Here is a 27,804-nt window from a genome sequence, read left to right on the forward strand (position 1 = left end):
AGCTCCCTGCCTGCGATGGGCAGCAGGACACCATGGATGCCCTGTGCCTCAGTTTCTCAGGGACTGTGCCACCCCCAAGGAGGTGGCTGGTCCCCGTGGCCTTCCGTTCCCCACACTCCCCGTCCTTCTGTGACAGGTTCCTGCTCAGCCACCCCGGGCAGCCAGCAGCCGTCAAAGGCAGAGGGATCCTCGGCCATGATCCTCAAGGATGCGACGGAGCCCCCCTTCTGGGCCCGCATCTGCAGCATCAATGCCGTTATCCTCATGTGCATCAATATTTTCTGCTATGCCTATTTTGCCTAGCGGCCTGCCAGCCCCCAGGGGTGGAAAGGTGCTGGGAAGGGGAGAGAGATGGGAATTTGGGTGATAGTTTTTATCTCACATTTGGGATACAGGATGTTTAAATCCACTGGTGCAGTGAGCTGGGTGTTCTCAGCAGTGTGGACCCTGAATACATCCCATGGGGCTGTGAGATGTGGGGGGCACCTGCGGGGGCACTGAGTCCCGCGGGGGGTCTGGGGAGAAGTATTGGGGAGGGTGAATAAGGGCTGCAGGGGAAGCAAAACCACAGCAAAGCAGCAGGTGTGTGAGTGCGACCACAGGATCCCCGAGCTGGTGGTGGAAAAGGAGCAGCCACACTCGAGGGTGTCACCCAAACATGTTTTACTAGCTCTAAATAAAAAAAAATATATATATATATTTAAGAAGAGCCACAATTTGCAGCTATGAACAGCACCCACAGGACTGAATCCCCCCGGATCAGCCTCCCCCTGGTGCCCTGAGCCCTGGCACCCCTCTGAGGAGGTACCAAGCCCGGCTGTACCCTGGCTGCCTGCAGCCCTCCCTGGAGCCCGGGCTTCACTTACCGGGTCTGGCGAGGAGCAAAGGTTTGGGGTACATGCTCTTCACCTCCGTTGCTGCCACCTGTTGGGTTGTGGCTCTGGAAAAGTTTTTATGGCCCTGGTTTGATGCTCTGTGCTCCTTCCCAGGGGAGCGCCGCTGCCAGCCCGCAGCAAGAGGCAATGCCTGGGCTGGAAGCGGTGGGGGTCTCCTGGGTCGGGGAGCAGGTTCAGCCGTCGCTGATGCTTCAGAGCACCAGAGCTGGGCAGCCCTGGATGGGGATCACCACCAGCCTGGCCTCTACCTCCAGTACAGCCCACACGGCACCAGGACCTGGTGCGCTGGCAGCCCAGCGTGGGGACAGGCACCGTTCGTGGGGATGCAGTGCAGTCCGCGGGCAGGCACAAAGCAGCTCCGGTGAGTGGGGGGCAGCGGGGGGACCCACAGCGCTGGCGGCAGCTCACTTGCGGATGGGGTGGACGTAGTTGCGGGGGAAGAGGCCGACGCGCCCATAGATCTTCCCCTGCCACCAGTTTGGGTCGGGGCAGTCCAAGACCTCAATGATGTCCCCACGGAGGAAGGGCAGCTGGGAGCCGTCATGGGCTGAGAAGTCAAACTGGGCTTGCACGAATTTGGGTCTCCTCACCTGGCGGGAAGTGGAGGGCAGGGGTTGGTGGGGGGAGAGGTCTCCCCATCCACCAGCCCCTCTGCAATGCCTTGCACTGCTGGTGTCCCCAGTGTGACAGGGATGTCATGCCACTGCGTGGCAAGGACCAGCCTTGGGCAGCCAGAACGTAGGTGTGGGGGGGCCTGAGGTGCCCGCTTTGAGGATGAAGGTTTGGAGCTAGGGAAATCCTGCCATGGGAAAAGCCACAGTGCTAGGGACAGCCCTGAGTGCAGGGCAGAGCCTGGGGTGCAGGAAACACCCTGGGGTGTGGGGGAACACCCTGAGGTGCAGGGAAGAGCCTGGGGTGCAGGGAGCACCCTGGGGTACAGGGCAGAGCCTGGGGTGCAGAGGAGCATCCCAGGGCACAAGACTCCCTGTTCCTGCTTCCCAGGAAAGCCAAGATGGGTGCCCGGGGGAGCCCTGCCCCGCGGAGGCAGCTGGCACCCCGCTTCTTCCCAGGTCCTTCCTGGACCCCCCTGGGTGCTGGAGCTGCCCCCAGCCCAGCTCCCAGGGCCCAGTTTCACCAGCTCCACCACCACTGCCCCAGGGCTTGGCTTTGTTGGAGCTTGCCTGAAGCTGCCTGCGCCCTGTCCCAAGCTGGTCGGGCTCTGTCACCCGCCCTGGGCATCACCCCTGGCCCGAGGGACAGTGGTATGAGCCCGAGGTGAGCTGCCCTGCCCTGCGCTGCTGAGCTGCACCGGGTGGCTTTTCTCCACCCTGATGGCTTCCCTGCAGCACTGCCTGTCACCTGCTGTCGCACCCTCTCCTGTTTGACACCACCTTGAAACAAGCCTGAGCACAGGGACAAGTGCCAGCCAGGCACCTGGGATGTCCCTGTCCCCCTGGGTGGGGACACTGCAGCCAGGGGGAGCTGAGCCTTGAGGGGGCTCACGGAGGGGTTTGGGTCCAGAACCCCAGGATGCTTCGTGTGAGGGGAAGCCTGCACCCAGGGGCTGGAACCAGTCCCAGAGCTGGGCCATTTGCTTCCATTCCACATTCCCCAGACAGGGGCTGTAGCCAGGTGGGGTCGGTCTCTTCTCCCAGGTAACAAGCGACAGGACAAGAGGAAACAGCCTCAAGTTGCACCAGGGAGGTTTAGATGGGATATTAGGGGAAATATCTTCACGGAAAGGGTGGTCAGGCACTGGGACAGGCTGCCCAGGGAGGTGGTGGAGTCACCATCCATGGAAGTGTTCAAAAAACACGTAGATGCGGTGCTTGGGGACAGGGCTTAGTGGTGGGCTGGGCAGTGCTGGGTTAACAGTTGGACTTGGTGATCTTAGAGGTCTTGTCCAACCTAAATGATTCTGTGATTCTGTGTTGTTGTCCCTCTCTGTTTCTTAGCTGTCACCAGTGTCCCGTGGCTGGCAGGGAGGAGCAGGAAAGGTTCAGGCAGGAGGAAACCCCTGTCCCCCAGGAGCTGCAGCCCCGTGATGCCTCCCTGCGAGCACAGTCCGGGGCAAAGCGAGACCATGGCAGTGCTGCTGACCCACCGGCCTGTCCCGTGCCTCAGTTTCCCCATGGACCATAGCAGGGTGGTGGCAACCCTGGTACCAGGGGAACAATGTGGGATTCCAAAGGGGATCAGAAATGAGCTCCTAGCTGGGCCCTGCTGCCAGCCATGCCATCACCCCACACCCCAGCTCCGTGTGTCCCCACGGCCCCATCCCCTGATGGTACCTCCTGGGTCTGGTCCTCATCCCGGAGGAAGATCTGCTGCTTTTTGGCAATGGTGGTCGTCCTGTAGAAATCCACCAGCTCATTGAGGGAGTTGAACTTTTCCTCCCAGAGGAAATACTTGCCGTTCCTCTCCCTGAGCACCTTGAAGTGCTGGACATGCTGCCCATAACTGTGGAAAGAGGACAGATGTTATTCCGGCCTTGGGATGCTGGCAGCATCGAGACCCCATTCCAGCTGGTCAGGCTGTGCGGGGTCCATCTGCGCCCACCGGTCCCACTACACCCATCCTGCCATAGCCAGGGGTGACAGTCAGCCCGAGGGGGTCCTCAGCACATACAACAGCCCACAGCTGAGACCTGCCACAGCTCATCCCAGATGCAGCTGAAGCTCAGCACCCAGCCCCGGCACAGCAGGATGCTTGTGGGCTTGGGGCTGGCAGCATCGGTCCCGTGTAGGGCAGGTGGCTTTGTCCAGGGAGCAAACAGGGGCCATATCTGAGGAAAGTGTGGTGAGAGCTGCAGGTCTCAGCTCAGCACGTACCAGGAGGGGACTGCAAAGGCTGGGCTTAGGCTCCTAAATCCGCTGCACCCCTGGGGACCCCCAAGCCACGGGAGGACGTGGTAGGTGGGGATTTCCCTCGTCAGCCCCGCATGCTGGCACCCCTCGGTGTGTGCCTGGGGGTGGCAGGTTGGGGTGCCCGCACTGGCATGGGGCTGCTGCAGTGACTGGCTGCTGCCAGGCCCCCGGGCAGGGGCAGGGACCTGGCCATGCTGGTGACGCACTGCAGAACACTCTCCCTTTCATTATGGGCAAGAACCTCCTTAAACACTTAATTAGAGATTAGCAGCGTGAGAAAGTGCCTGGTTGGCCTGGGGCTGGCTCCTGCTACCCTGGCCCCGGGCAGGGAAGGGGCAGCGGTGGGGTGAGAAGCCCAGAGGGCACGCTCTGCCCGGGGGGCACGCTGCCTTCGTACAGCCCTGGCCGTCGATGCCGAAACCATCTGCCCCACTGCACTGGGATGCCGAAGCCCTTGGTCCCTGGGGATGCTCTGGGTAACTTGCTCCTCCAGGCCACGCCCCCTGGGCTGTGCTGGCGGCTTGGCCCCAGCCCCATCGTTACCCGTGTGGCTGTATTTAGGGGCGCCCCAGCGAGGGACACTGGGCAAAGCAGCGATGCAGCCCACTGGTGTAGGAAGGGAGCAGAAAGCAGTGGGGGTGGAGGCAGAGCATGAGGCTGCAGAGGGAAGAAGGCGGCCCTGTGCAAGACTGTGCCTGGACGTGTTGGGGGACACGGCTCTGCAGCCCCCAACCCCTTCAAAGCAGCCGGAGCAGGGCAGGGCGTTCATCCCTTCCTCGGCACCGCAGCAGGGAGCACGCACAAGGGTGGCCTGATTCCCTTGGTCCCCAAAGCAGGGGCTGCAGGGGTCCCTTGCCCATCCTGCCACGTGCCCATCCGCATCCCGTGGCCACTTACTTGACGGAGATGGAGAACTCCCCTGGGGCACTCTCGCTGTCGCGGATCAGGAAGGCTCCCAGGTACTTGCGCTCGAGGAGCCGCTCCTCTGCCAGGTGCCGGGAGATCCTGCCTGCGTACCACCTGCCAGGGGCACCGGGCTCAGCCATGCAGCCACCCCTCGACATCCCAGTGCTGCATCCCCACCCCGCGGGATGGAGGCACCAACAGCCCCGGTGCCGGTGGGAGCGGGGTCCCTGTCGGGTTCCCCATGGGGCTGGGACCCCCTGGCAGCGGTTTCTCCCTTCCCCTCCTCCCCGATTTACCACAGCACTTTTGCAGGGGTGGATCACAGGGTGCTGTGGGTGCCGATGTGTCCTCATGCGCTGCCTGGGCGAGTGCAGCATCACCAACAGTTGCAACCGCATCCTGTCACCCACCTTGCCGCACCACATGCCTCATCCCCCACTTGGCTGCCTTTCCCCCTACTCCTCCCACATGTCCCACGGGGACTGTGAGAACAGCCCTGCAGGTGCTACAGGGGGGTTCACAGAGCAGGAATCCCTCTGTGCCAGGATGAAACCCTTCCTGCCTGCATTGCTGGCAGCTGCCAAAATGAAGTGGAGGAGCAGAGTCCCCACCTCCTGTCCCTGCCAAGGCTGAGCTGGTGTATTTGGGAGCCCCAGGCCATGGAGACTCTTTTAAAATAGCCTCGTGAATGATCAGGCATGGACTCCAGCACAGAGCAGCTCCCAGTGCCAGCCCTCCAGGTGCTGCACAGGAAGAGGTCGCGTCTTGCCCATCCCGGCTTGTTAACTGAAGCCGGAGAGGCAATGGGATCTGGGAGAGGCAATGGGATCTGGGAGAGGCAATGGGATCTGCCCCAGGCTGCCCCGAGCCCAGCATTCCTGCTCCCCAGCCGCAGCCCCGAGCAGGTTTTGCTATGGCATTTAAATGTGATTTACCAGGGATAATGATACATAAAACACAGGTTAAAACAGGGGTGGATTATGCTGGGCTTTAATAACACAGTAATAGGATTGTGTCTAATGCAGTCGTAATCCCATAATGCTTTGTTGTTCCCCAATTATCATTTGTTTAGCGGGCAGCCCAGCGTAAGGGTTGAATTTCTGTGTGTTGGGGGTACATGGGCATGCTGCTGTCTCCCATCCCCTCTGGCTGTGGTGGCAATGGCAGAATGACCCGGCAGGCAGACCCCATTGCTGCTGCATTGCCCTGTGACTCAGTTTCCCCATGTGTGGGACTACCCTGGCTTGTGGCAAACCTTTGGGCATCGGGATGCACCATTGGGATCGCTGCCTGGGTGGTGGGAGAGGATGTCCTGGAGCTGGTGGGTGCTAGCAGAGCAGGGCTTTGAGCCACCCTTCCCCACAGTGGGATGCTACTTACGGATGCGGCTTGACCTTGATGTAGTTTTTGGGGACGAAGCCCTCACAGCCGTACAGCTCAGCCTTGTACCAGTTCTGGTCATCTTCCATGTTGAGGATCTAAGGCAAGAGAGGATCAGGGAGGGGTCAGCCCAGCTGCTGTCTCCCTGGGAGAGAGGCCAAGTGGGACCCCCACTGCTGCCCCAGACCTCACACCCCCCACTGAAACCTGGGGAAAAGGGGGCTCTGACAAAGGTAACATGTTTTGGGGGTGGTTGGGGCACCTGTACCGAGCTGGCTTCTCCCTCCAGCCTTCCTCGGCTCACAGTCTGGCTCAACATGGGTGCTGGCAGCTGGGGGGTGCCCAGTGTTACCCCAAACTCCTGGCCAGGGAAGAGGGTAAATTCTGTCCTTGGAGGAGCTGGGGTGGCAGCCAGGCCCCTGTGTCCCCCTGGGGTGGTGGCAGCTGGGTGCTCCGTGGGAGGAAGCTCCCTGGTGCGAGCAGGGGCACTGACACCCGTTTCTGTGCGACACCATTTTCCAGCCTCCCACGCAGGGGCCCGCGGGCCGGCACAGCTGTGCAAACAGGATCCGAAACCCCGGGGCACAGCGCCGGGGCCGTGGGGAAAACACGCAGGGACGGGCATGGCGGGTCTGGGGCCCTGGGTTACAGCTGGGTCATGCCCTCCCCCTCCCCAGGGCTGGCTGTACCCCTGGGGGGCTGGAGGGTGCTGGGGGTCCAGGAAGAGCTGCTGGCTTTGCAGCATCAGCTCCATGGAGAAGGGTGAGCGGCTGGGCAGCGTGGGCCAGGTGGCCCTCACCCCCATCGCAGGGCTGCAGTCCCCTGGGGATGTTCAGAGCCCCAATGCAACTTTTTGGGATTCCCAGGTGGCATCCAAGAGCCTGTCCCGATGCCAGCACATGGGTGGGCATTTGGGCACATGCTCCCTGCCGCGGGTTCCTGACGGCCCCCAGTGCCTCTGTGGGGTGGGGAAAATATGTTCCAGCCCTGGCGGGGCTGCTGCAGAGCACAGCTGGTGGCACTGATGGCCAGGGAGGCCACATGCCATGTCCCAGCTGGGTCCTCTCTGGAGATGTGACTGGTGGCAAAGACAAGCGGTACCTACTGCTGCTGGGGATGCTGCCCCACACCCTGAAAACCTCAAGGATGGCTCCTTACACGGCACAGAAAGTCCCAAAGAGGCAACAAAGGTGCAATGAAAGGGCCGGTGTCACCCCCATGCTGTGTGACCATTCTGTCCCCCAAAGCAGCAGCATCTGACCCCCTCCATGGCTGGTGACCCCCCTGCCCTCTTACCTTCAGGGTGTCCCCTTTCTGAAAGGGGAGCTCATCCTTCTCCGTTGCCTGGAAGCTGTACAGAGCCACTGACTCCATGGTCCTGGCTGTCACAGGGTGGTTTCAAGAGGTCCTGGGGGCTCACCGTGCCAGAGGTGTGGGGCTGCCTGGGGCTCGCCGCCCCACGGCGTGCGGCTGTGGGGGTAACAGGGCGAGCACACGGTGCAGAGGTGCCGGCAGGCAGGAAACCGCGCTGATGTCAGCAAGCTACTGGGGCGAAACGGTGAGCACCACGCGGGGATGTTGCTGGCGGGCACAGCTGCCCAGATGTGCTGGGAGGAGGGGGGAGCCTTGCCAGCCTGCCTGGATGCCAGGGCCCCCCATCTGGAAAAGGACCCAGGCACGTCGGCTGGCAGCACAGTTTGGCATCACCTCTGCTGTGGGCAGCAGCATGGGCATCCACAGGGTAAGGTGGAGGTGGGGCTGGACACACAGGTTGAGGATGTGGGTGAAGCATGACTGGAGAGCATGGCTAGCAGGGTGGTAGTGCTGATGGGGGAGTCTCTGATGTCTTGTAAGGGCTGAGCAGCCAGCACAGCCTTTGAAAGGTGGCCTGGTGGGAATGGCTGTTTTGGAAAAAAAAAACCTCACAGAGGGTGGCATGGGCAGAGGTGCAGGGAGGCAGGGTGGGTGCACACACCTGGTTTGTTTGGAAATCTGACCAAAACCTACATGCCAGGTCCCAGCTCTGAACAGCGAGGTTTCAGCACAATTGTTAATGGCTTTTTGGGTTGTGGCCCTCAGAGGGTTGATTTTTTCCAGCTCTCTTTTGCAGGGCTGTGGCAAAAAAAACACCCTTTTAGTCTAAAACGACTTCCTGCAGCTCTCGTGGAAGTCAGGCACTGAGTCTGCAGGGCTCGCACGCAGGGCATCATTCCCAACAGCAAGGTCTGCTATGCTGTGCAGCCTTCCCGTCATGCGTGTGGGCCGGGGCATGAAGCGCACAGAAAATCCGCTGGACACTGCCTGGCTGTGAGGAATTAAACTGGGGACAGCTGCAGCTCAATCCCTGCCCATGGATTTGGGCATTTTCCGGCAAGGAGCAGGACGCTGCCATCTGCCTGGGGAGGGATGAGCTGTGGTACTTGCAGGGCCTCTGTGGGGACACCATCTCTGTCATTTGCCTCCTCCCTAACCTCGCTTCCCAAATGTATCCGAAAAGCAAATGCCATTTAACACCCCACCAAGGTTATTTTCAGGGTCCCAGTGCCCATAGGAAGCAGAGAGGAATGTGTAGGGTGGGCCTAGGTGTCCCCAGACCTGGCAAGGCTCTGGTCCCCAACCATTATCCCCAGCATGGCCCCAAGACCTGCTGGTCCCAGGGGAAATGGAGATGCTGGGAAGGCCGGGGAGGGCAGGGGGGGCCGTGGGAAGAGGCTCGGTATGTGCATGCCTGTCACGAGGAGGACTGGACTCAGCAAATCTCTGTGGCCCAGCAAGACCCTGGGCTGTCTCAGGGCGAGCTTCCTCCGCTGCTAGGCAGCCTGGGTGAGAAGCGGAGCTGGATGATCCCTGGAGAAACCAGCCCCAGCAGCGCTGCTGCTCCAAACCTGCTGCCAGCCAAGGGTCTGATCCTGTCCCTGCGTCTGCCAGCACAACTGAGATGATACTCAGCCCGTGCTCAGGCAGGCTGCTTGTGAAGGGTGTATGATAAGGTGGGGAGTGAGCTGGGCACAGAGGTGCCTGAGCACTGGAAGAGGGGTGGTGTGGGGGAAACCAGCAGCCCAGTGAGCAGGTTAGAGTGGGATGAGGGCCTGCTGTGCTTTGGGTGGACGCCGGGAGCAGTTTTGGGGCTCGGCTTCCTTGGGCTCGCTGCAGGGAGGCTTGAAGGGCACCCTGGGGGGTCTGGCCAAGAGCCATGCATGGTGCCATGTTGCCCTGTGTGCCCGGGAGCAGGCCACAGGACAGTGGGGTGACAGGGGGTCCCCAGGCCTTGGCACAGTGCCTGGACTCAGGACCAGAGCAGGATTGGGACCTGCCAGCAGATGGCAGCACAGGGACACTGGGGACACTGGGGACAGTGCCACATGCCCCATCTAGTCATGCTCTACCAAAGCAGGCAGCTCCTTTGGCATCTCTCTCCTGCCACCTCCTACATCACATCCCCTTCCCTGTCCCCTCTTCCCTCACCTCCATCCTTCCCGCTGCCCTGGCTGACGTCCCTGCCAAGGGGCCAGGTCCCTTCTGCTTGCTCGTGCTCGTGGCTCCTTGTGGTCTGCTTATGGCTTGCTGTCTCTGGCTATTGGCTGAGCACATGTGGTCACTGCGGGGGTGACAGCAGCACCCAGCACCTGAGAAGTGAGCTGGGCGGGATGGCGGAGCAGTCTGTAGCCCCATTTCAGGGTTGTGAGCCAAAGACTCCTGCATTCAGCTGGTTTCTGGATGCCCCATCCCAACTCACTGCCATGGAGCGGGATGGGATGCCCCGATACCAGGAGGGAAACAGAGCCCAGCATGGTGGTTGGTACCCGTGCAGCGTCATGCTGCCTCCAGGTAACCCTCGAAGGGACCACAAGCATCCTGGTACTGCAAAACCAGAGATGCCCATCAGATCCTGTCCTCCAGCTGCTTAATTCCCTGGGAAAACCTTTCTGCTTATTCATGAGCAGCCCCAAATCCACCCCATCTCATGCTCTCCAGAGCCCTCAGAAGAAGCCTGGGACTGCCCTGATACCCGGCTGCCAGCCATGAGGCTGTGCTGCAGAGCCCTGCAAGGCTCGGTCTGGGAGCCAACGGCTGACTAACCACCGGCCTGAGACATCCAAGAAACACAAAAACAAGTTTTCCCCCCCCCCCCTCCCCATCTTTCCTCTTGTGCCTTGTCAAGTAGCCATGTTTTGTACAGCACACGCTGTACCGGAGCCTGTTCCTGCAGTGCCAGCCATGAGCGGCAGGTACTGAGCTGATGCCTGGCAGGGTGTGATCCCAGGGGGTCTGTACCCCCACCCCTGCCTCCTCTGTGTCGCCAGTATTCTGAGAGGCCCAGGAGGTACCACACGGTTGCTGCTGGTTGGGTGTCAAAGCCTGCAGCCTGGAGTAAGGTGCTTGGTGCTGTGCTGTGAGCATCAGCCCAGCTTGCCAGGAGATCCCAAGGGCCATGGAGGTGCAGGGGCTCAGCCAGGGGCGCACAACCAGGGAGCTCACCCTGCCCTGGGTTTGACCTCAGCCCATGCTGCCTCTCCCTCCACACAGGGTAGTTTTGTGACCCTGGGGATGGCAGAAGGGGGTGCAGCCAGCTCTGGTATCACCCATTCCCCTCTGTACAGCCGCCGCTGGGCTGCTTGGTGGGCGCTGGGAGTCCTGCTGACTCCAGGGTTGCCCAGTCTGCGGAGCTCATTTCATCAACATCCTGTGTTTACCTGGCTGCAAAATCCCGGCGAAGGAGGGAGGAAGAGGAAGGAGGGGAGCCTCTTCCCCTTCCACTGCAGACCTGAGGAGCTTTGTTAAGGAGGTGACCAGGGGCTCCCCAGCTCCTCTCCAGCCGGTGCCCCCTGCAGCTCCTCGCTGCGCCATGGCCCACCGTGCTGTTTGGGGTGGACAGGAGGGGGGGGGGTGTCTCAAGCCTGGCTTTGGCTCCCATGGAGGGGCTGTAAGCTGGGCCTGGGTGGTGGCAGGGCTGGACAATGCGAGCTGGCTCATACCGCAGACCCCAGTGTGTCCAGGGGCTTCACTCCTGGCAGTCAACAGGCAAAGGGACGGGTCCTGTCCCTTCGCACAGTGCTGTGCCCGCAGGTCGGCAATGCAGCACAGCCCAGCACGCACCCTGCTTCCCCTCTCACCGCTGCACAAGGAAACCCACAGCATGACACCACCCTGAGTGAGCTGCAGAGAAAGGGGCTGCTGTGACGCTACGGGTAGTTTTCCTGAGAAGAAACCCTGCAGCCCGTTTGCCTCCAGCTCTGCCCGTCCCTGGCAGCAAAGCACTGCCTGCCGAGCCGAGGGGCTGTGCAAAGCGTACGGCAGGCTGGTTGCGGTGGCTGCCACGCTCTCCGCACACCCACGCACACAGTCTGTGCACCAGGCGTGGGGCAGCTCCTCTTGCCACATTGGGAAGGCAGCTCCGGCCCTGCTGAGTCAGCGCTGCTGGGTCTGCATTTGGCTGGGGATGGAGCTGGCGAGATGAGGTGATGGGGAGGAAGGGTCAGGGAAGATGAGGTGAAGAAGGGAGGAGAACGGCTGATCCACTGCACTGACCACCAGCTGCCCCCCAGCAAGTGCCTGGAGACCAGAATAAATGCCCTGCACTGGCACAGAGAGTGGGGACAGAGTAGGAATACTGGCCTTGGGCTGCTTGTTGGCAACCAGCTACTCCCCGGGGATGCCAGCAGTGCTGGGGCATGGAGAGCGAGGCAACAGGGCAGTGCACCCCGGCAGCAGGGCTGGCCTGGGGGTGGCTGTGGTGATTCAGCCCGACTTTAAGCTCACACCTGAGATGCTGCATGTAGATAAAGCCAGGCACACAGGTCAGCAGCCGGCGCCGCTGACACGTGCGCTGTGCAGGGCTGTCACGTCACCGGTAGCTGCCTGTGTGCCTGGGGACCAGCCTCGACCCACGCCTGGGGCACGGGATGTGATGGGGATCCTCTGCCTCTCAAGGAAGCGGGTGCCCCGCTGAGGCCCCACATGGAGAGGAAGCAACATCCTGGGCTAGAAAATGCCACGTCAGTGCCTGTAAACAGGATTTCAGAGTCAGCACTTCCCCTCTGGAGCAGAGGCCACATCAGTGACTCCTGAGCATCAGACTTGTCCTTGTGCGTAACCCTACTTCTCTACAAATCCCAGCCCACAATGAGGAGCTTGCATCACTGTTTACACCCTGGTGTAACTGAGAGCAGAGCATGGTTGGCACTGGGAGGGTCAGACCCCTCTGAACCTCTCATTATCCTGCAGGACCCATAGAAAAACAGGAGGGGCGGCTAGGAGACCCAGAGCCAGGTGGCCATGCTCGGCCCAACGTGGCTGTGAGAGGTCCCATGAAGCGCTGGTGGCATCCAGCCATGGAGCCACATCTCCTTGGGGTCAACATGGGTGGCTGAGGCTGGTATTAGGTTTTCTAGGTGAATAAATCAGAGCGGGTCTTGTTTGCCCATGGTGTAGGTGGGATGTGCACCCCAGCTCCTGTGGGGGAAGCCTGAGGGCAGGAGGCTGGTGGTGGGACCTCACTGTCAACACGCGGGGCTGTTGATGGCTCTGGAAAAAGGATTGGAAATCCTGAAGTCTCAGGTGTGCAATTCAACCCCCAAACCTGCAGGAAAGGGTCACTTGAGGAGGCAGGTCATCCCAAACAGCCTCCTCAAGGGGTGTGCAGCCTTGGACGGTGGCTTGGGACCAACCTCCTGGGAAAGGGCCAAACAGCATTTTCATGAGGAGGGAAAGCCCAGACACACGAGCAGCAGCCTGAGGAGAACTGACATAAAGTGCTTCCCACAAGGCTCCCAGGACTCCCTTTTGGGCTGATGGATGCAAGCGGTGCCGGTGCCTGGCTCTGGGGGCAGGCACTGCCCCTGTTTTGGTTCAGCGACATGGCTGTCCTGGAGACTCAGGTGAGGATCATTTACAGAGATGTTAACCATTAATGTGTTAATCATCAGGGCCAGCAACAGCTGAAGGCTACTCAGCTCCCTGGGCCCTACAAAAGGACATGAAGGCCACTAGCAAGGCTAGGTTTGAGGAGTGCTCTGTTTGTGGCTGTGTTTTGGAGATGTTGGTGAGGTCCTGTTGTTCTCTGGGACTGTTCAACCATGGCAGCCTGGGACACCCCAAGAGCAGAAGGTGGGCTGTCCCTCTGTAAGGTGTCCTCCCTCCTGCTGCCTGTGGCTTCCTTGTGTGTGACCTGGAGAGGACTGAGCTGACCTGGATCAGGCACTGGGTGCTTAGCTGGAAGCAGTTCTTTTGCGCTCCATGGTTGCGGTATGCTGGTCCTGGGGTTTTACTGTGGCCACTGACGTATCTGGGGGGAATTCTGAGACCTCCTGGGTGCTCTGATCCAAGTTAACCCAGGCTCTGCTTTAGGCTGTGTGAGCAATGTTTTCTGCTGAACCTGCCGAGTGCTGCTCTGGAAACATCTGATGGAGGCTTCTGTAGTGAGAAACTGCTCTGGCATACGGTCTCCAATCTTCCTCTTTGGTGTTGGGCTGTCTACATGGGTTATGGGGAAGGCAAGGTCTCCATAACATCATTATTTGGGTAGAATGATGCTGTGGCATGTACGGGAGTGGGGACTTCCCTGCTATCTCTTCTGGGTCCTCTGGAGCCATCCCCAGATATTTGGGGCTGGAAACCCACTGTGCTGCATGCCGTGAGCACAGCATGAAGGTGAAGAGGGTCACATCACTGCTTTGATTTGCGCAGGAGAGAAATCAGAAGTGTCCCTTTAACTGAAAGCTCCAAAGAAATCAGGCAGGGAGGCGTGGGGTTTGGGTGTGGAGGCTATTTGCTGGCAGTGTTTGCTGTGGAGGAAGGCTCCTCACCCTGAGCAGGCAGCATGGGGTGGCATGAGTAACCACCCATGGGCAAGGGAGCTCTGCAGCTCCCAAAGGGCTTGTTCTAGGGAACTGTTTGGTCATATCCAGACACAGCCTGGTGCTTGAACAGATTCTGAGAAGCTCCCCCTCAACTACAGCATCTGTTATTTTTCTAGGATTTAAAAAGAAGAAGCCAACCAAGCAGCCTTGCAACGCTGTGTGTAGGTGAGGGGACCATGCTGTCACCGTTGTGACTCACTGGGGAGGTCTGCAATTTCCGAGAACAAAAATGATGTAGGGAGAAATTGTGAATGATTGCTTGCGGAGGGGTGGCTGAGCTCTCTAACAGAGAAGTAGTCAAATTTCAGTTCCTCCTTAGGGCTGGCTTGTTAACAAAGAAGTTATTAATAACCAATTAAGCCAGAACTCACGTCATGCTTTCCTCTGGAATTGTGGCAAGTGTCTGTGGTTCCTCCTTTGGCACTGTACCTACCCTGCTGCTTGGGCTGGAGGCGTGCGGGGGCCTTCTTCGGGCAGGTGTCTTGTCACCACAGGGCTGCTTGCGCAGCATGTGCCCAAGTGACACTTCCCAGGCAGGGATGTGGGGGGGGGCCACGGGTGCAGAGGTGACTTGGGACTTGGCTGTAGTGTGTTTGGCTCCCTTTGGCTGAGCTCGTGGCACTGAGGGGAGCGGGTGTGTGGAAGAGGAGCCCTGTGTGGCAGGGTTTTGGTCAGTGCCAGGGCAGATGGTGTGAGTCAGCCGTGGGGACAGCCCGGGGCGGAGGGCCAGTGGCTGGGAGGAGGCTCGCTCGCTTGCTGCTTCCTCGGGCTGAGGATGTGCGTGTTGCTGCATCCCTGGGCAGGCTGGCGATGCGCCGGGCAGCGGGGAGGAGGCAGGGAGGCTGCTGGAGCAAGGCCCGCCGGGATAATGCATGGAGCGCCGGATGTGCTGTAAAACCCAAGAGAATCCGGGCACTGTGCTCCTCCTGAAACCGCCTATTCAGGGGAAAGATGGGGAAGAAAAGAGGGAGGAAGCGGAGGGAAGATGGAGCACTGAAGCCCTCTGTGTCTGGCTGAGGACGGATGCAGGTGCAGCTGCGGATTCCCCGGATGCTCTGGCTGCTCTGCACCGCCCTTTCCTGCAGGGAAGGAGGAGATGTGCTCAGGAGTCCCCCCCAGGCTCCCAGAGCCCCCAGTTCAGCTTGCACTCTGATTTATTCCTGTTACTGCAGTGTCCAGTACGGCCTTTTTTCCTATAGAGCTAGGCCCTGAAGTGGCAGGCCTGTGTGGATTCTCTGAAGTCTGATACAGGGTTGAGCTGTTCCTCATTACTATGACCCCTCTTCCCCCCCCCAGCTGCCCATCCTCAGGAAATATTTAGAAATTACGTAGCTGTAAAAACTCTGCCCAGCCTGCCATCAGCTTGTTCTGAAATGAGCAAACAGCTTCAAAGGTTACAAGGGGGAACCCACATGCATGGCCTCGCCCGTCCCTACCCACACAGTGCTACTGCATCTGCTTCCCTTCTCTAGAAAACCAGGCTAAATAGAGCTGCTGTCACTGCTTTGGCGGCATAATGCTCTCTTGCCATCTTCCTGAGTGGTGCTTTTGCCTGTACAAGGCAAGAGGAAGGAGTGAGCAAAGACTTTTTTTGGGGAGGCTGCAATAAAACTGCCCTGGGGCTGTGTTGGACTGTGATTTCTGACACATCAGCTGTGGAAATGCAGGGTAATTTCACTGAGGCCTCTCCAGATATCCTCCTGCGTAAATGAGATCAGGATCTGGCCTTACTCTTTTAAAGAAGCACTGCCTGTGGGTTAGCTCAAAGATGTATGCTCTTGCTTTCTGCCTTTCGGCAAATGCTGCGTGCAGCACTCCTACAAGGCAATTCTTCATTTTTAAATGGAAAGTCAAGGCACTGCTTGCTTTGGAAACATTCATGCAGTGCTGGAAATGACAGTATTTCTTTCAATGAAAGAGTTTGAGATCCCCAGGAAACTGGGGACCTGGGCCACCTCCCTGTGAAGGTGATGGCAAAGAAACAGTGTGGCTCCGGCAGGGCTCATGGGTTGAGTGATGTAAGGTACTAACATTAACACAGGTAATAAAAACCTTTTCCCATGTAGGTGTATGTATGGTGCATGCATATAGGTGTTCTTGCCATACCTAGCAAAATATATAGCAAAATACTGTTATGTAGTGGGTTTTTTTTTCAGCAAGCATCTGAAAGGCAGATTTGCTGTCTTCCTTCCCTCCTTCTCTCAGGCTGAAAGAGGAACTGGGTTTGGGTTTTGCTGGCTTTGGGGCTTTGCTGAGTTGCTATGGTTGGTTGCCAATCTTGGTCACTACAGGCTTTTGCAGGTCTGAGTACCTTGCCACCTCGTGAAGCTAACTGTTAAGCTGCAGCAGGATGTAATGGTGTGTTATGTCCTCTTGTTGTCTTGTCATATTAATGTTACGTGACAATGTCCTGCTGCACTGGAGACTGGTTTGGGAGGGGGATCCTGAGTGCATCACACTGAATGGTCCTGTCAGTCCTCCCTGCTGCAGGGACTGGGATTTCAGCTTCTCTGGTATTGCCTGGGAGCAGGGTGTTGGAGGCACTGCAGGGCACTGGATTCCTTGCAAGGGCTTAGATGAGCACTTAGGGCAAAAGTGTGATCCTGGGCAAGCTCCAGCCCTAAGTGGATTAGGCAGAGCAGTGTGCAGGAGAGCAGGGCTGGCTGCTGTCCTTCCCTGGTAGCAATGTGGAGGAAGAGGCAGCATAGCGAGGTGGCTGAAGGAGATTGGAGAACCTGTGGAACAGCAGGAACTGCCAGGATTGAGAGTGCTGGGCACAAAGGACTGGAGTTGCTTCTGGGAGATCCTCAAAGACAGCTCAGGAAAGGGGTACAGCCCCTCTCCAGCTTGGGCATCTGTGTCTTGCTCCTCTGGAGACCAGGGGACGAAGTCAAGATCTGCAGCCCAAGCTGGTGTCTGCTTGCTGCTTCCTTAGCTGGGATCAGCAATGCCACCTCCAGTGGTCTGCAGCCATACTGTCCTTGGCTCCCTGGGGCAGAGGTATTTACTGGTTCAGTAAATCATTTTAGCGTATGTTTAAATCTACTGGTGTAGGACAGGCTCTGAGCACCCGTGGGTGCTGAAGGCTTAAAAAGTATGCTACCTGCCTAAAGGCTTAGTAGAGGTTTTGGCCTCAAGTGTGTAAAACATGCCAGTTAATGGAGCATTCCAGGGAAAGGCACACAAGGATGGAGCTTTTGGGAGAAAACCATGACAGCCTGTTCAGAAGAGCTGAGAAACAGCATGTGAGTGCTGCACTTGGCCTCTGCTCTCAAAGATGATATACATGCAGGCTTGAAGCATGGAACTGGGAGCCAGCATGTGGGAAGATAAGAGCATCCATCCTGCTTAAAACCAAGGGTGTGCACTCCAGAATCCCAATACCAGTAGTGGTTGACAGTGAACGCTGGAGGACAACTTCTGGAAGTGGGAGAGCAAACAGATTTCCTTGTTATGTTCTCCTAGGACCTGGCAGCGTAGGGCCTGGACACCTCCTGAACCACAGCTATGTCTGTAGATGCATATTGAAAGAGGTGGCCATGAACGATAGCATCTGCAGTTTCCTGACTTCCCTGCCAGGTTCTGATCTCGGAGCAAAATGGGAGGTCTTGCCCTGCCTGGAGGGAAAATACTGGAGTTTCTGTTTCATGACAACCAAGTGCAAGCTGGAAAGGCTGATGCAGACCCACTTCTGTAACATGCCTGTAATGAAGGATTGCAAGCAGAATAATAGAGAGCAAGATGCGCAAGGTGTTTGTGTGGAAGCATGTCAATTTTCTTTTGAGGGTCAGACTGGTGGCTTCAGTGGAGGAATTCATCTGCACAGCCCTTCCTTTCCAAGTGGTTAAGATCCTGCTGAGTGTAAAGCACTTGTAAGCCTAGCTGTGCAGGTGTCACGAACTGTTTTTCCGGCCCACTGGTGACAGATGGAGTGTTTTCAATACATCAGACAGTTCAGGCTTATTTGGCTTTCACCATCACTGATGGGGTTATTCAGTTTACGCATCTCACCGAAGGCCACTTTCAGTATTGCTAAAAATCTATTGTGGGTGCACCATGGTTTGCACACATACACCTCAACATGCTCTGAGTGACGTGCAAGCATAAAAAGAGGATTCTTGAGGGACAGAGGAAACCTACTGTCTGTAGCAACTTGCTGTGCAGTTATTTTTGATTGAGGTTGAGGCCGTTGTGGTTTGTGCCCCAGAAGAAACTGGGCTGTGCACTGTCAGTGCCCAGCAGTGCTGGTGTTTGCCTTTTACCTCTCTGATTGCAGAGATGTTTCATTTCTAAAGATCAGAAGGGAATGAGTTCCTTTGATTTGTTCTAATGTTCACAAGGTCAGGGAGCAATCTTGTATTTCTCAATCTCATTCAGTCCATAAGAATGTGGAAGCTTGTAGGAGTATTAATTACAGCCAATTAAAACCTGCTCGACTAGCCAAGATGCTCAAATGGCTACTGAAACCTGCTGTCATTGAAGATGGATGTTTTTCTTCAACCAAGGAAGCCTTCTGGTTTTGAGGAGCTCGCAGAGCAGTCCAGCAGGACTGATCTGTGGAGCAGCTTGGTTAAATAGTGTTAGAATGGAACACGTTCCTGAGAAATTCTTGCCTGCAGTGCTGTGCAGTTTGTTTGCTTTGTGGAGTCCTGATGGCTTGTTGTGAATCTCTTCTAGTCCAGCTGGTGAATTTTTTAATCTGCTTGTTGATCACACAGGGACCATGTATTTACAGCTTTGTGCTGTTTAGGGGTTTTTTTTTGCATTATGAAAACACCTGGAAAGCCCTGTTGAGGATGAGGTGCTCTTTGTGATGGGGCAGCAGCGACAAGCTCAGAGTCACGACCATGAATGCAGATATGAAAGTTGCAACAGGATTTGTGAGCCTGGGAATGGAGGAAGTCACTTGCAGAAGTGGGAATCGGAAACCTAGAAACCGGGCCAAGTAATTAAGCGACTGGCTGGGTGCTGTGAAAACACAAACCAAATAGACAGCCCTCAGTTTTCATCTGTCAAGGGGAAAAACAACTAGCTTTTCAGCTGTGATAATCAGTGGTGGGCATCCAGCTGTAATCCAGGGACATGGCAGCACTGTGTTACCAATCCCTTGGTTTAAAAGAGACAGAGCTCAAAATGCCTGCAGCTTCCAGCACTTGGTCTGCTTCAGGGATGTCCTGTCTTTGCTACTATGACTGAGAACAGTGTTGTGAAGCTTGAGCTAAAAAAGGCTGTAGCTATACAGTTTAGTTCCCAGGGTTATAAACTGAGGTGGCTTTTCAGGCATAGCTTGCTGTCAGGTGCTCTGGGAGCAGCATGCACATGAAGGAAGCTCCTGTTGACCAGATGATGCCCCATGTCTCTGTGTGGTGTGATAACGCTGATTTCAGTCTTGGTACCCGATTCACCCCAGCTAAGTGGTAGATGAATGACTGCACCCACCTCCTGTGGGCCAGGTGGTGTTTTTCTCCTGGGTCCTGAATTTTTGTGCTTAAATGTGAAACTCTTTGTATTTGAACGCACCATGTCCTGTGGTAGCGGTGACCACTGGATGGCTGCTTGGTTGTAGGTATGCTTCATTTCCCCTGTTCCCTCCTCCTGTTAATCTACAAAGTCTTTTGCCTCCCTCTCCAGCCAGATAGGACCAGACTAAACTGCTGCCCCAGCCCCCAGGAGGAAAGCAGACCCAATTTCCAGAGGATGCTACAGAGCTAGAAGCACAAGTCCTCTTGCTCTCCTGATACTTTCCTCATTGGGAGCCCCACAGGGCGGTTTCCCTCCAAGGTGAGAAACAGCTGGGAGGAGTGAGGATAATCCCTGGCCATGTGAGATCCTTGTGCAACAACACAAGTCATCCTGAGGTTTGGCTGTTATTACGAAGCCTTGATCAGTCTGATGATGGGCCTGGGGCGAAAGGGAGGGCCTGATTATTTGGGAGACATTCTTTGGGTGGCTGCAGGAATGATGAAGAGGAACTCTGATGGGTGATGTTGTCCATGAGCTCCTTCCTGGCAGGAAGTCCTCTTGTCATGGCAAGGAGGAAGTCAAGAGGGATAGTACAAACTGTACTGACCGCAATTCTTGTACTGACGAATTCTTGTCCTCCAGCATAGGCTTATGGGCTCTGACTTGGTGATTTGCTTTGGGGAACCAGATGGCAATGCTGAACAAGCCCATCTTCACTACAAATGCCCTGGGAGCCTGCTGCTCGAAACCGTCCCAATGGGTGAGTGCTCCCAGCCTGGGAACAAGCAGCAAATCCAGGCTCTTTATGCCAAATGTGCTGTTTGTCTTATTAGACAAGAAAAATACCTCCTCACCAGCCAGTGAGGCATTGCAGTGGTCCTGTCCCCTCCTTTCTGCTGGTGTGTGTGCTCATCTGACCTCCTGGTGAGCTGGTTCAGAGAGCTAAACTGGCTGAGAAGTAACCCTCCCCCCCAAAAAAAAGTGATTAGTCTTCATCACAGATGGTATAAGCTGGTGTTGATGGTAGGGAGGGAATGGGAATGGATGGTGGAGGTCAATTAAAGCTGTTGTGGAATTTCACCCTGAGGCTTTAGTGGGATTTAATGTAAGCAACGCAGTAGCCTTGGCTTCTCCATGTGGCATGGGGAGAAACTGCACCTACAGAGCAGTAAGGAGAAAGGAATGAGGGAAGGTGCCCACAGATGAGAATGGCTCTAACTTCTAAAGAAGCACAACACTTGGTAATTACTAGAACTAAGTGTGTTTCAAACGTCCCTGCCTCTTGCACTGTCAGTGCATATTCATTTTGAGAAAAACAATGTGCTGGGGTTGCAGTCTCTCTCTTTTCATGAATCTGCTAACGTGTTCAGAAAAGGTCTGTTTTGAAAGCCCATGTTAGAGGTGTATTAATTTTGAACTTGACAAAATGAACACTTGCATTGGAAATGGTTCTACAAGTTTGTCTGCATCACAAACAAAACTAAAACCCTCATGCTGGCCACAAGCATGCTCTATTCTGATGAAACTTGGGTCAATTCCAGCTGAACTCAGGCACAGGCTTACTGGGCTGTACTCTTCCCTATTCACCATCTTTCTGATTTTGTTCCTTGTAACTACACTTAAAGGTGTTAGAAGAAATCGGACACATCACTGTACAAATCTGAATATATTCTGTATCACCATTGGCAATGCGCAGATGGCTCAGAAAATTCAGAAGAGGGCCTGAGCTTGCTGAGAAATGTCTCACTCCTTTGGCTTTAAGGACAATAATGATTGCATTTGCCCAGATTCTCATTTAATTAGCAGATTTCCAAAATTGGGCACTTAAGGACTTAAGTCCCCACTTACCCCATGTGGAAGCATGTGGCTTCCCAGGGAGGCTGAGAAATGCTGGCTCCCCCCGGAGTCAGTGCGAGTGGAGGGTGCCCAGCCTCCTGAGACATGAGGAAGGTTCTCACTTAGCTACTGAATACAGACCGAAGTGCTGAACATTTAACACACCTTTGTTAGATGATGCTGGTCTCTGTTTTTGAATTGATTCCTCTGAAGACCTATAGGCTAGGAGTGGGAAGGAAAATCGGTAATGGAGCAAAAATGACTGCGATTTAGAGATCGGATTGCATCCAGCTAGAGCCATGCATCAGGATAATAAGATTCAGTCTTGTTTGGTTACAAGCACTGGAGGCAGAAGCAGAAAACGTGATCCACCAAGCCAGCTCTCAGGAAATGAGAAACAATAGAGCAAGGAAATCAAATTTCAAACTGCAAGGATATATTTATCAAGTTTTCCTTCGAATTTTTGCAGAGCTCTCTGGTGTTCTCTGTGCAGCTTTTTTTTTTCTGTATCTTTTTTGGTCAGCCAACATATGGCTGGAGGATTAGATCACTGTAAAGCACTGTTGTTTGTGACCTATTTGTTAATGCAAGGCTGGGGTCAGCAAGAAGAGACGAATGTACTTGTCATTTTTCAGTGCTTTTCAAGTGCTGTTCCTGTTGTCACTCACACTGTGGCTAGACATTTGGAACAAACTCATTAGCTAATTAGTGGTGTGCTCGGCCCCACGTGGCAGTAGTCACAGTGTGGGCGATATTCACATTATGGCTGCGGAACAGGCCCTCCTGTGGCTTCCTGGCAGCTGCTCTTCACTAGGTTAGTTGGGAGGGCAGCTGTGGCTGGGCAGAGCTGGAGGAGGTTATGCCTGTCTTATTTTTGCAGGCAGTGTCTCCTGCATACCAGACGTTGCACTGCACTACTGCTCCTTGCCATGCAACAATCCCTCTACTCCCACCTGCTGAATTTGCTGCTGCCATCTGCTTTCTCTGTATGGACTGCTCTGTTGCCAGTGTGGCTACTGGGGACATGCTATGGCTATCGGCTTCTGATGCCAAACTCGTACTGCAAATAATGGCCTTGAACTGTGGCTCTGCCAACGCAGCTGAAATGTTGTGGGCTGGGAATGATTTGATAGGGTGGCTCGGGTCAACATCCAAGGCGTGGTACAGCCTGCTCAAAAAAGGGATGGAGCAGGATGTGGACAGGTTTCCTACACTAACTGCTGGGTTTAAAATCACAGAACAAATAGCAGTGGCCTTCTGTTGCTAATATGAAACAAGGGCTATAGATTCACTGCCACAAGTCCCCCCTCACTGTGGGTGTCGTCATGGGACCACCAGAAGGGATGGCCCCTTTGCAGCCTGAGCAGATCTCTGCTGGTGTGGCTGTATCAATCAGGTACCTGACCAGTGTAACAGGAACACTGTGATTTAAGGCATTAATGTGAATGTAGTAAAAAAAAATAAAATAAAAATAATATGTAATTTTACCAGGCTAGCTTGTTTTGTTTGCACTAAGTGGCTTGATCAGGTTGATGGAAAATACAGTTTTATTGATAGAGGTGTGCTAGCTATAGGAGCTCTTTGCTGGGTTCATTGGTTTGTACACTTATTGCTGTAGATGCAGACACCTGAGATGGAAGTGGGAATGAAGAGGAAGCTGCTTCCTGCTTTGGAGAGTTGTCTGTCCAGACCTGGAAGGAAGACACCAGGAACAATCTTGTTCTTCCCATTTTATTTTAACCAAAAGCTTTCTTCTCGTTCTTTAGAGCTGTCAGCACCTAATCATTAGGATTAATGAACATGCACAGAAACATTAGGCTTCCATCATAGCCATTTTCTTCTAAAGCAGAAGAGAGGGAGGTATTCTTTCAGCTCCTACTGATACAGAATTGGCATGCATCTGATTCTATGTTTTTCACCTATAATTTAATTCTGCCTAGCTCTCTGAGCTCAAGGTTAACAGCTAGGCCAGCATCATAACTAGCTGCAGAAGAGTTGGTTTCCCAGCTAGCAGATGGTATTCAAAGCATTTGAACTTGCAGCGTTTCTAAACAAGTCGCTTTTAACGCAGCTTATTCAGTATTTCACTGCAGTCCCTGTTCTCCTGTATTTAAACCATGATTCCGTGGCAGTTTTCCTACCAGCTCCACAGGAGAAAGGGCTGGGTCCTAAGTTTGCAGCACTTGGTCTGACCTTCCTTTTGCTTGAAAAGCAACACCTTACGAAGTGGATTTTGCTCTGAGTCTCCTTTGTTTTGTTATGCTTGAGTAAGGCAACATTCCTCAGGAATTTGGGTTTTAAATGACCAGTAGCACTACCCAGAGCCAGCTGTTACAGGAGTAGAGCTCTGCTAGCCAGCTTCTCCCTCACCCGCGCCCGCCCTGGCCGTCTCCCCATCAGCCATGTCCCATTTCCTTGAATTGTCTCACCATTTTACGAGGGGAACAGAGATATTCAGGATGAACTATGAGGCCACTGAAGTTCTTCAACCTGCCACCCCTGTGGACGCAGGTTAGTCATCCCTGGAGGGAAGGACATGGCTGCCATCCCACCCAGATGGCCCAGCTCCCCTCAGATCGCCGTCGCCATCCCCAGCTTCCCGCTGCCTGCAAACACTGTTGTTCTGTGTTGGCGGGGGGCAAAGGCGCAGCAATGGCGCTGTGTGAGGCGATGGGAGTGCCTGGTGACCCCAGGCTCTGTATTTTGGGGGCTCTATTTTTTTGGGGAGGGGTCCCCTCTCCCGCCTGGAATATGGGGTTTCCCCTGAGGTGTGAGGAGGAGGGGGCTCCCCTCGGCTTCCCAGGCATTTTCCTCCCCCGAGGCGTGGCCGCGGGCCGGAGCAGGAGAGGGGCCCTCTCCTGGGCCCGATCCTGCCGTGCTCCCCACTGGCGTCAGCCCTCGGCGCAGGGGGGTGGCGGGCCGGGCTGCGAGGAGACCCGGCAGCGGCCTGCCATGGCGAAGGCCGTGAGGCGGGCGGGGAGGGCGCGCAGCCCCCGCGGAGGCCGCCGTTCCCCCCTCCCCTCCACCGCATCCTCTCGCGCCGCTCCCGCCCGCGCCGCGCCCGGGCCGGGGACGCGCCTGAGGGGCGCGCGCGGCAGCCGGTTCCGCCTCCTCCGCCACCTCCCCCCGGCCGCCGCCATGTTGGATGGTGCGTGTGGGTGTCAAACCCAGGCAGAGGCGGCGGCGGCGGCGGCCGGGCAGCGGGACACCCCCCTCCGCGCCTCCCGCGGCCCCTTCTCCGCGCTTCTCGCACCGCCTGCACTGCAGCGCCAGGTCAGTCCGGGAGCCGCCGGGTGCGGGCAAGGCGCGGGGGGGAGGACGGGCTGACGGCGGCGGCGGAAGAGCCTCCCCCCGCCTCTCCCCTTAGCAGCGGGGTGCGGGGTGGGCGCGGGCAGGGCCCCCCGGGGCTCCGGGCCTCCCCGCGGGGAGGGAGCGGGCCCGCCGGCCGGCTGTGGGGCGGCGGCTGGTGGGCCACGGGCCCGGGGCAGGCGGGGCGGGGGGCGCCGGTGCGGCGGTGAGGGGAGGCTGGGGGCCGGCGGGGCAGCCCCGGCGGGGGGCCGGGGTGGCCTTTGTTGTCTCCGTTGGGGGGGCAGCAACAGTTCCTGCCCGTCGTGGCAGCCCGGCCGCGGGGGCAGGGGGCGCGCCTCCGGGGCTCCGCCGGGCCGGTGTTGCCGGGGGTGGGGGGCGATCGCCTCGGCTCCTGGGCCGTGGGCTCCGTCCTGCTGGGGGCCGGCGGCCGCCGGAAGGCTTTTGGCCGCCAGCCTCCGGCCGAAAGTTTGGGCCTGGCTTCCCGGCCGGCCGCGTCCCCGCCAGCCACCTGGGCCGGGGCTGCGGGGGATGGCGGCCTGCTCCGGTGGGGGGGTCCCCGGCCGCGGGGCCCTGCCCGCCGCCTCCCCTCTGCCTTACTGACCTGAGGTGGGGTGCTGCGGGGTGGGTTTGTTTTTTTTTTCAGCGACGTAGTCGGTTTGGAAGATGTGTAGTAGTGCTTTTAATTATTTTTTAAAGGGCTTTTTATTTATTTATTTATTTATTTATTTATTTAAATCTTCACCTGCAGTACCTTTGATGCTACAGATTGGTCTTGGGAAGTCAGTGTGCTGCATTATATTAAGCATTATTGTTGTGAAGCATATTGAAACAAGAATTATCATAGGCTACCCACAAAGGAAGTTCCCAATTTTAAAGCCATAAAGTCTATTGATAACGTTTGGTCTCAGCTTTATCTGGCCAAGGGGTATGTAATGCTTCCCCCCTCCCCCTTCGTAAGTACCGTGTCATCAGTGATCTGAAAGGCAAGGTCTGTTTAAAACTTACGCGGATTGGATGTGTTTCTTCATCTACTAAGAAAATACCCTGAATGATATACATACATACACATTTTCAACAGGAGGCCTAAAATACTTCTTTGGATTATTAAGTTGTGTTGCGGATGTTACTGGCTGTCGAGGCTGATTTTGGGGGTTCACCATGCAAATCAGGCCACAAGATTAAGTTTTCTTATTCTCTTCACTGGAACACATGTTTTATGGTAATATGGAACTCTTGCATAATTCCAATGTATTGCTGTGCTTTGTGTGAGACAAGGTCATAGAAAAATGGATTGTTAGGATGTAAAATAAGGGATGTTAGAATGATTTTTGATTAAGAATATAAAGATATTGTAATGATATCTGTACCAAAATACTGCAAAATTTAGGAAGTACTTCTAAATATGTTTGTCTTGGCTGATTCTCAGACACATTATTTTTGAACAAACTGATATTTAATGTTATATTGTGAAGAATCAGAACTTCTGATAAATTTTCTATTATAAACTCAAAGTAATGGTAAACTAGCTAGATAGAATTTTGAAGATAATCTTCCGTATATTAAATATTTAACTATGTTATCAGAAATTATCAAGAGCAAATTAACCATGAGTATGCATTCCTGAATGTGAATTCTGATAAGGCTGAACTGACTGCAAGTTATACTTCAGGAAGTTTGACTTATGGGTGCTGATTGTAACTTCCTTGATGCCATAAAGTAACTATGCGACATCATCCTGCTGTGATGAGGGTTCTCCTAAATGGTAGCTCGACTTTTACATGGACTGACAAATGAAAATTAGTATCTGCCTTTAAGAAATGAAATAAAATGAGGTACTTACATGATGGAACTCTTGTCTTTAGAAAAGATAACTGACCTGTTGCTTAGGTAGGAGCTAAGTAGAATTGGATAATATTTGGGCAAGAAAAGTCCAATCTGCAAGTTGCCTCATGGTCCCGTCCTAATAGGAGAAGAGATACCCGAGACCTGGCTGTCGGGTAGCCTGGATGGTAATGTTCGCGTTGTTTTTCACGTCCATTATTCCTACAGTCATTTTTAATGAATAGTTGACAAACATCTGATGTCCAGTACAAGCAGTGCTGTATAATGCAATGAGCATAAATGAATTCAGCTTGTACTGACCGCATCATTATTTACATAACTGGTTAATCATGCTAATTTTGTTCCAGCTGTCAGCCATTTGATTGCTTTAAAACTTGGAGCTTTTAAGAAGCCTCAAATCTTGGATCACTGCTGTGAAATGCCAAAGGCCTAATTTGCTACTTCATAAAAATGCTGATAGTCTTTCTTTCTTGATACAGAAATCGGTGTTTTGTTTTTGTGGGTTTGTTTTTTGGTTTGTGTTTTTATTTTTTTTGTGAGAGAAATCATTAAATGATAATCTGTTTTAGGAGAAATACATTACAGAGTAGTTACGATATTCATGATCTTGCTTTTTTTAGGTCGTGTACGTAGGATGGGGAAATGGCTATTGGTTTTGCCTGGTCTAGAAGAATATAAGTTACTGTAAAATCTTTATTTAATGACTGGTACTCAGGAAGCAACTTTCCAGTCTTCCAGTGCCACATTTGCAGAGCGCTAAATTGTCTCTTGGGATCTTGCTAATAGAAAATGAAAGGTGCCTGGTTTGTGTGAAGGTCTGTAATGTTCTTTTTCCACTTTGCCTTACTCTGATCTATGCAGAGAAAGTATCGAAACGTACTAGTATCCTGCTGTCTTAAGTGCTTCAAAGAACAGCGGGTTTTTTTTGTGTATTTCAGTAGCCTGGCTGCTCATTATGAAGGCATGAGATGCTGTGGAGGAGAGCAACATGTATGCTGTCCTCCAGAATAAAACCTGCTAGGTCTAATTGTAGGTCTGCTAGCATTGATATACTTCAGTTTGGTTACATACTGGTACGTGCTGAATAGTAGACCATAAAAAGTCCCAGAATTAATCGGTTTAGGTGGCTGTTACAGGGTTGCTTTTCTGTTCGGGGCGGGAGGGACGCGCGTGTGTGTGGAATTTAGAATGCTTGTATGTCATAATAAGTGAATTCAGAGACCATAAGCTTCAGGATGAATCTAGAACTAGGTTGTTGCAACTGAGCCTCTCGGTGAGTAGTGCAGGAGGTAGAAAGCTACAGAAAAGCTGGTACTGCTTATTTATCATTTTGCAAATCACAGTTCTGTCTTTCGTTTTCAAATTTGGGATTTGGTTGATTCTATGACAGTGCTCCAAATGATTGATAAAAGGCAAAAGAGTTGGATCAGACAGTTCTAAGATGTG

General features: G+C 54.8%; 3 protein-coding genes across 8 annotated transcripts in view; 2 read left to right on the forward strand and 1 right to left on the reverse strand.

The window, feature by feature from the left end:
- Positions 1 to 1,024, forward strand: part of SLC5A10 (solute carrier family 5 member 10) — a 41,354-nt gene extending 40,330 nt beyond the window's left edge. For all 3 annotated transcript variants that reach the window (XM_056334206.1, XM_056334208.1, XM_056334207.1), the window contains one exon: positions 220 to 1,024. In XM_056334206.1, the coding sequence (XP_056190181.1) occupies positions 220 to 303 (84 nt within the window). In that variant the 3' untranslated portion in view covers positions 304 to 1,024. The remainder of the gene's footprint in view (positions 1 to 219) is intronic.
- GRAP (GRB2 related adaptor protein) lies at positions 642 to 7,567 on the reverse strand. The gene is made up of 5 exons (XM_056334209.1): positions 7,346 to 7,567; positions 6,050 to 6,147; positions 4,661 to 4,783; positions 3,188 to 3,356; positions 642 to 1,486 (listed from the first exon to the last, which is right to left on the reverse strand). The coding sequence occupies exons 1-5, from the start codon at positions 7,421 to 7,423 to the stop codon at positions 1,301 to 1,303; spliced, it is 654 nt and encodes a 217-aa protein (XP_056190184.1). The 5' UTR covers positions 7,424 to 7,567; the 3' UTR covers positions 642 to 1,300.
- Positions 7,568 to 7,652: 85 nt separating this feature from the next.
- EPN2 (epsin 2) overlaps positions 7,653 to 27,804 on the forward strand; it is a 64,573-nt gene continuing 44,421 nt past the window's right edge. For 3 of the 4 annotated variants that reach the window (XM_056334203.1, XM_056334202.1, XM_056334205.1), the window contains exon 1: positions 24,319 to 24,480. The gene's annotated coding sequence lies outside the window, so the exon portion shown is untranslated. Of the gene's footprint in view, positions 7,791 to 24,318; positions 24,481 to 27,804 lie in introns of those variants that run through there. The other variant, XM_056334204.1, reaches the window with a different exon arrangement.

Source organism: Falco biarmicus, chromosome 4, assembly GCF_023638135.1.
Source record: "Falco biarmicus isolate bFalBia1 chromosome 4, bFalBia1.pri, whole genome shotgun sequence".
Taxonomy (NCBI): domain Eukaryota; kingdom Metazoa; phylum Chordata; class Aves; order Falconiformes; family Falconidae; genus Falco; species Falco biarmicus.

What these genes read in the sequence shown, in the direction of transcription:
- GRAP (XM_056334209.1), bottom strand. Translation starts at nt 7,423, where the DNA reads ATGGAGTCAGTGGCTCTGTACAGCTTCCAGGCAACGGAGAAGGATGAG. An exon ending in GAGTTCTCCATCTCCGTCAA is followed by an intron (nt 3,357 to 4,660) that starts GTAAGTGGCCAC and finishes CTCTTTCCACAG; the next exon opens with TTATGGGCAGCATGTCCAGC. An exon ending in ATGAGGACCAGACCCAGGAG is followed by an intron (nt 1,487 to 3,187) that starts GTACCATCAGGG and finishes ACTTCCCGCCAG; the next exon opens with GTGAGGAGACCCAAATTCGT.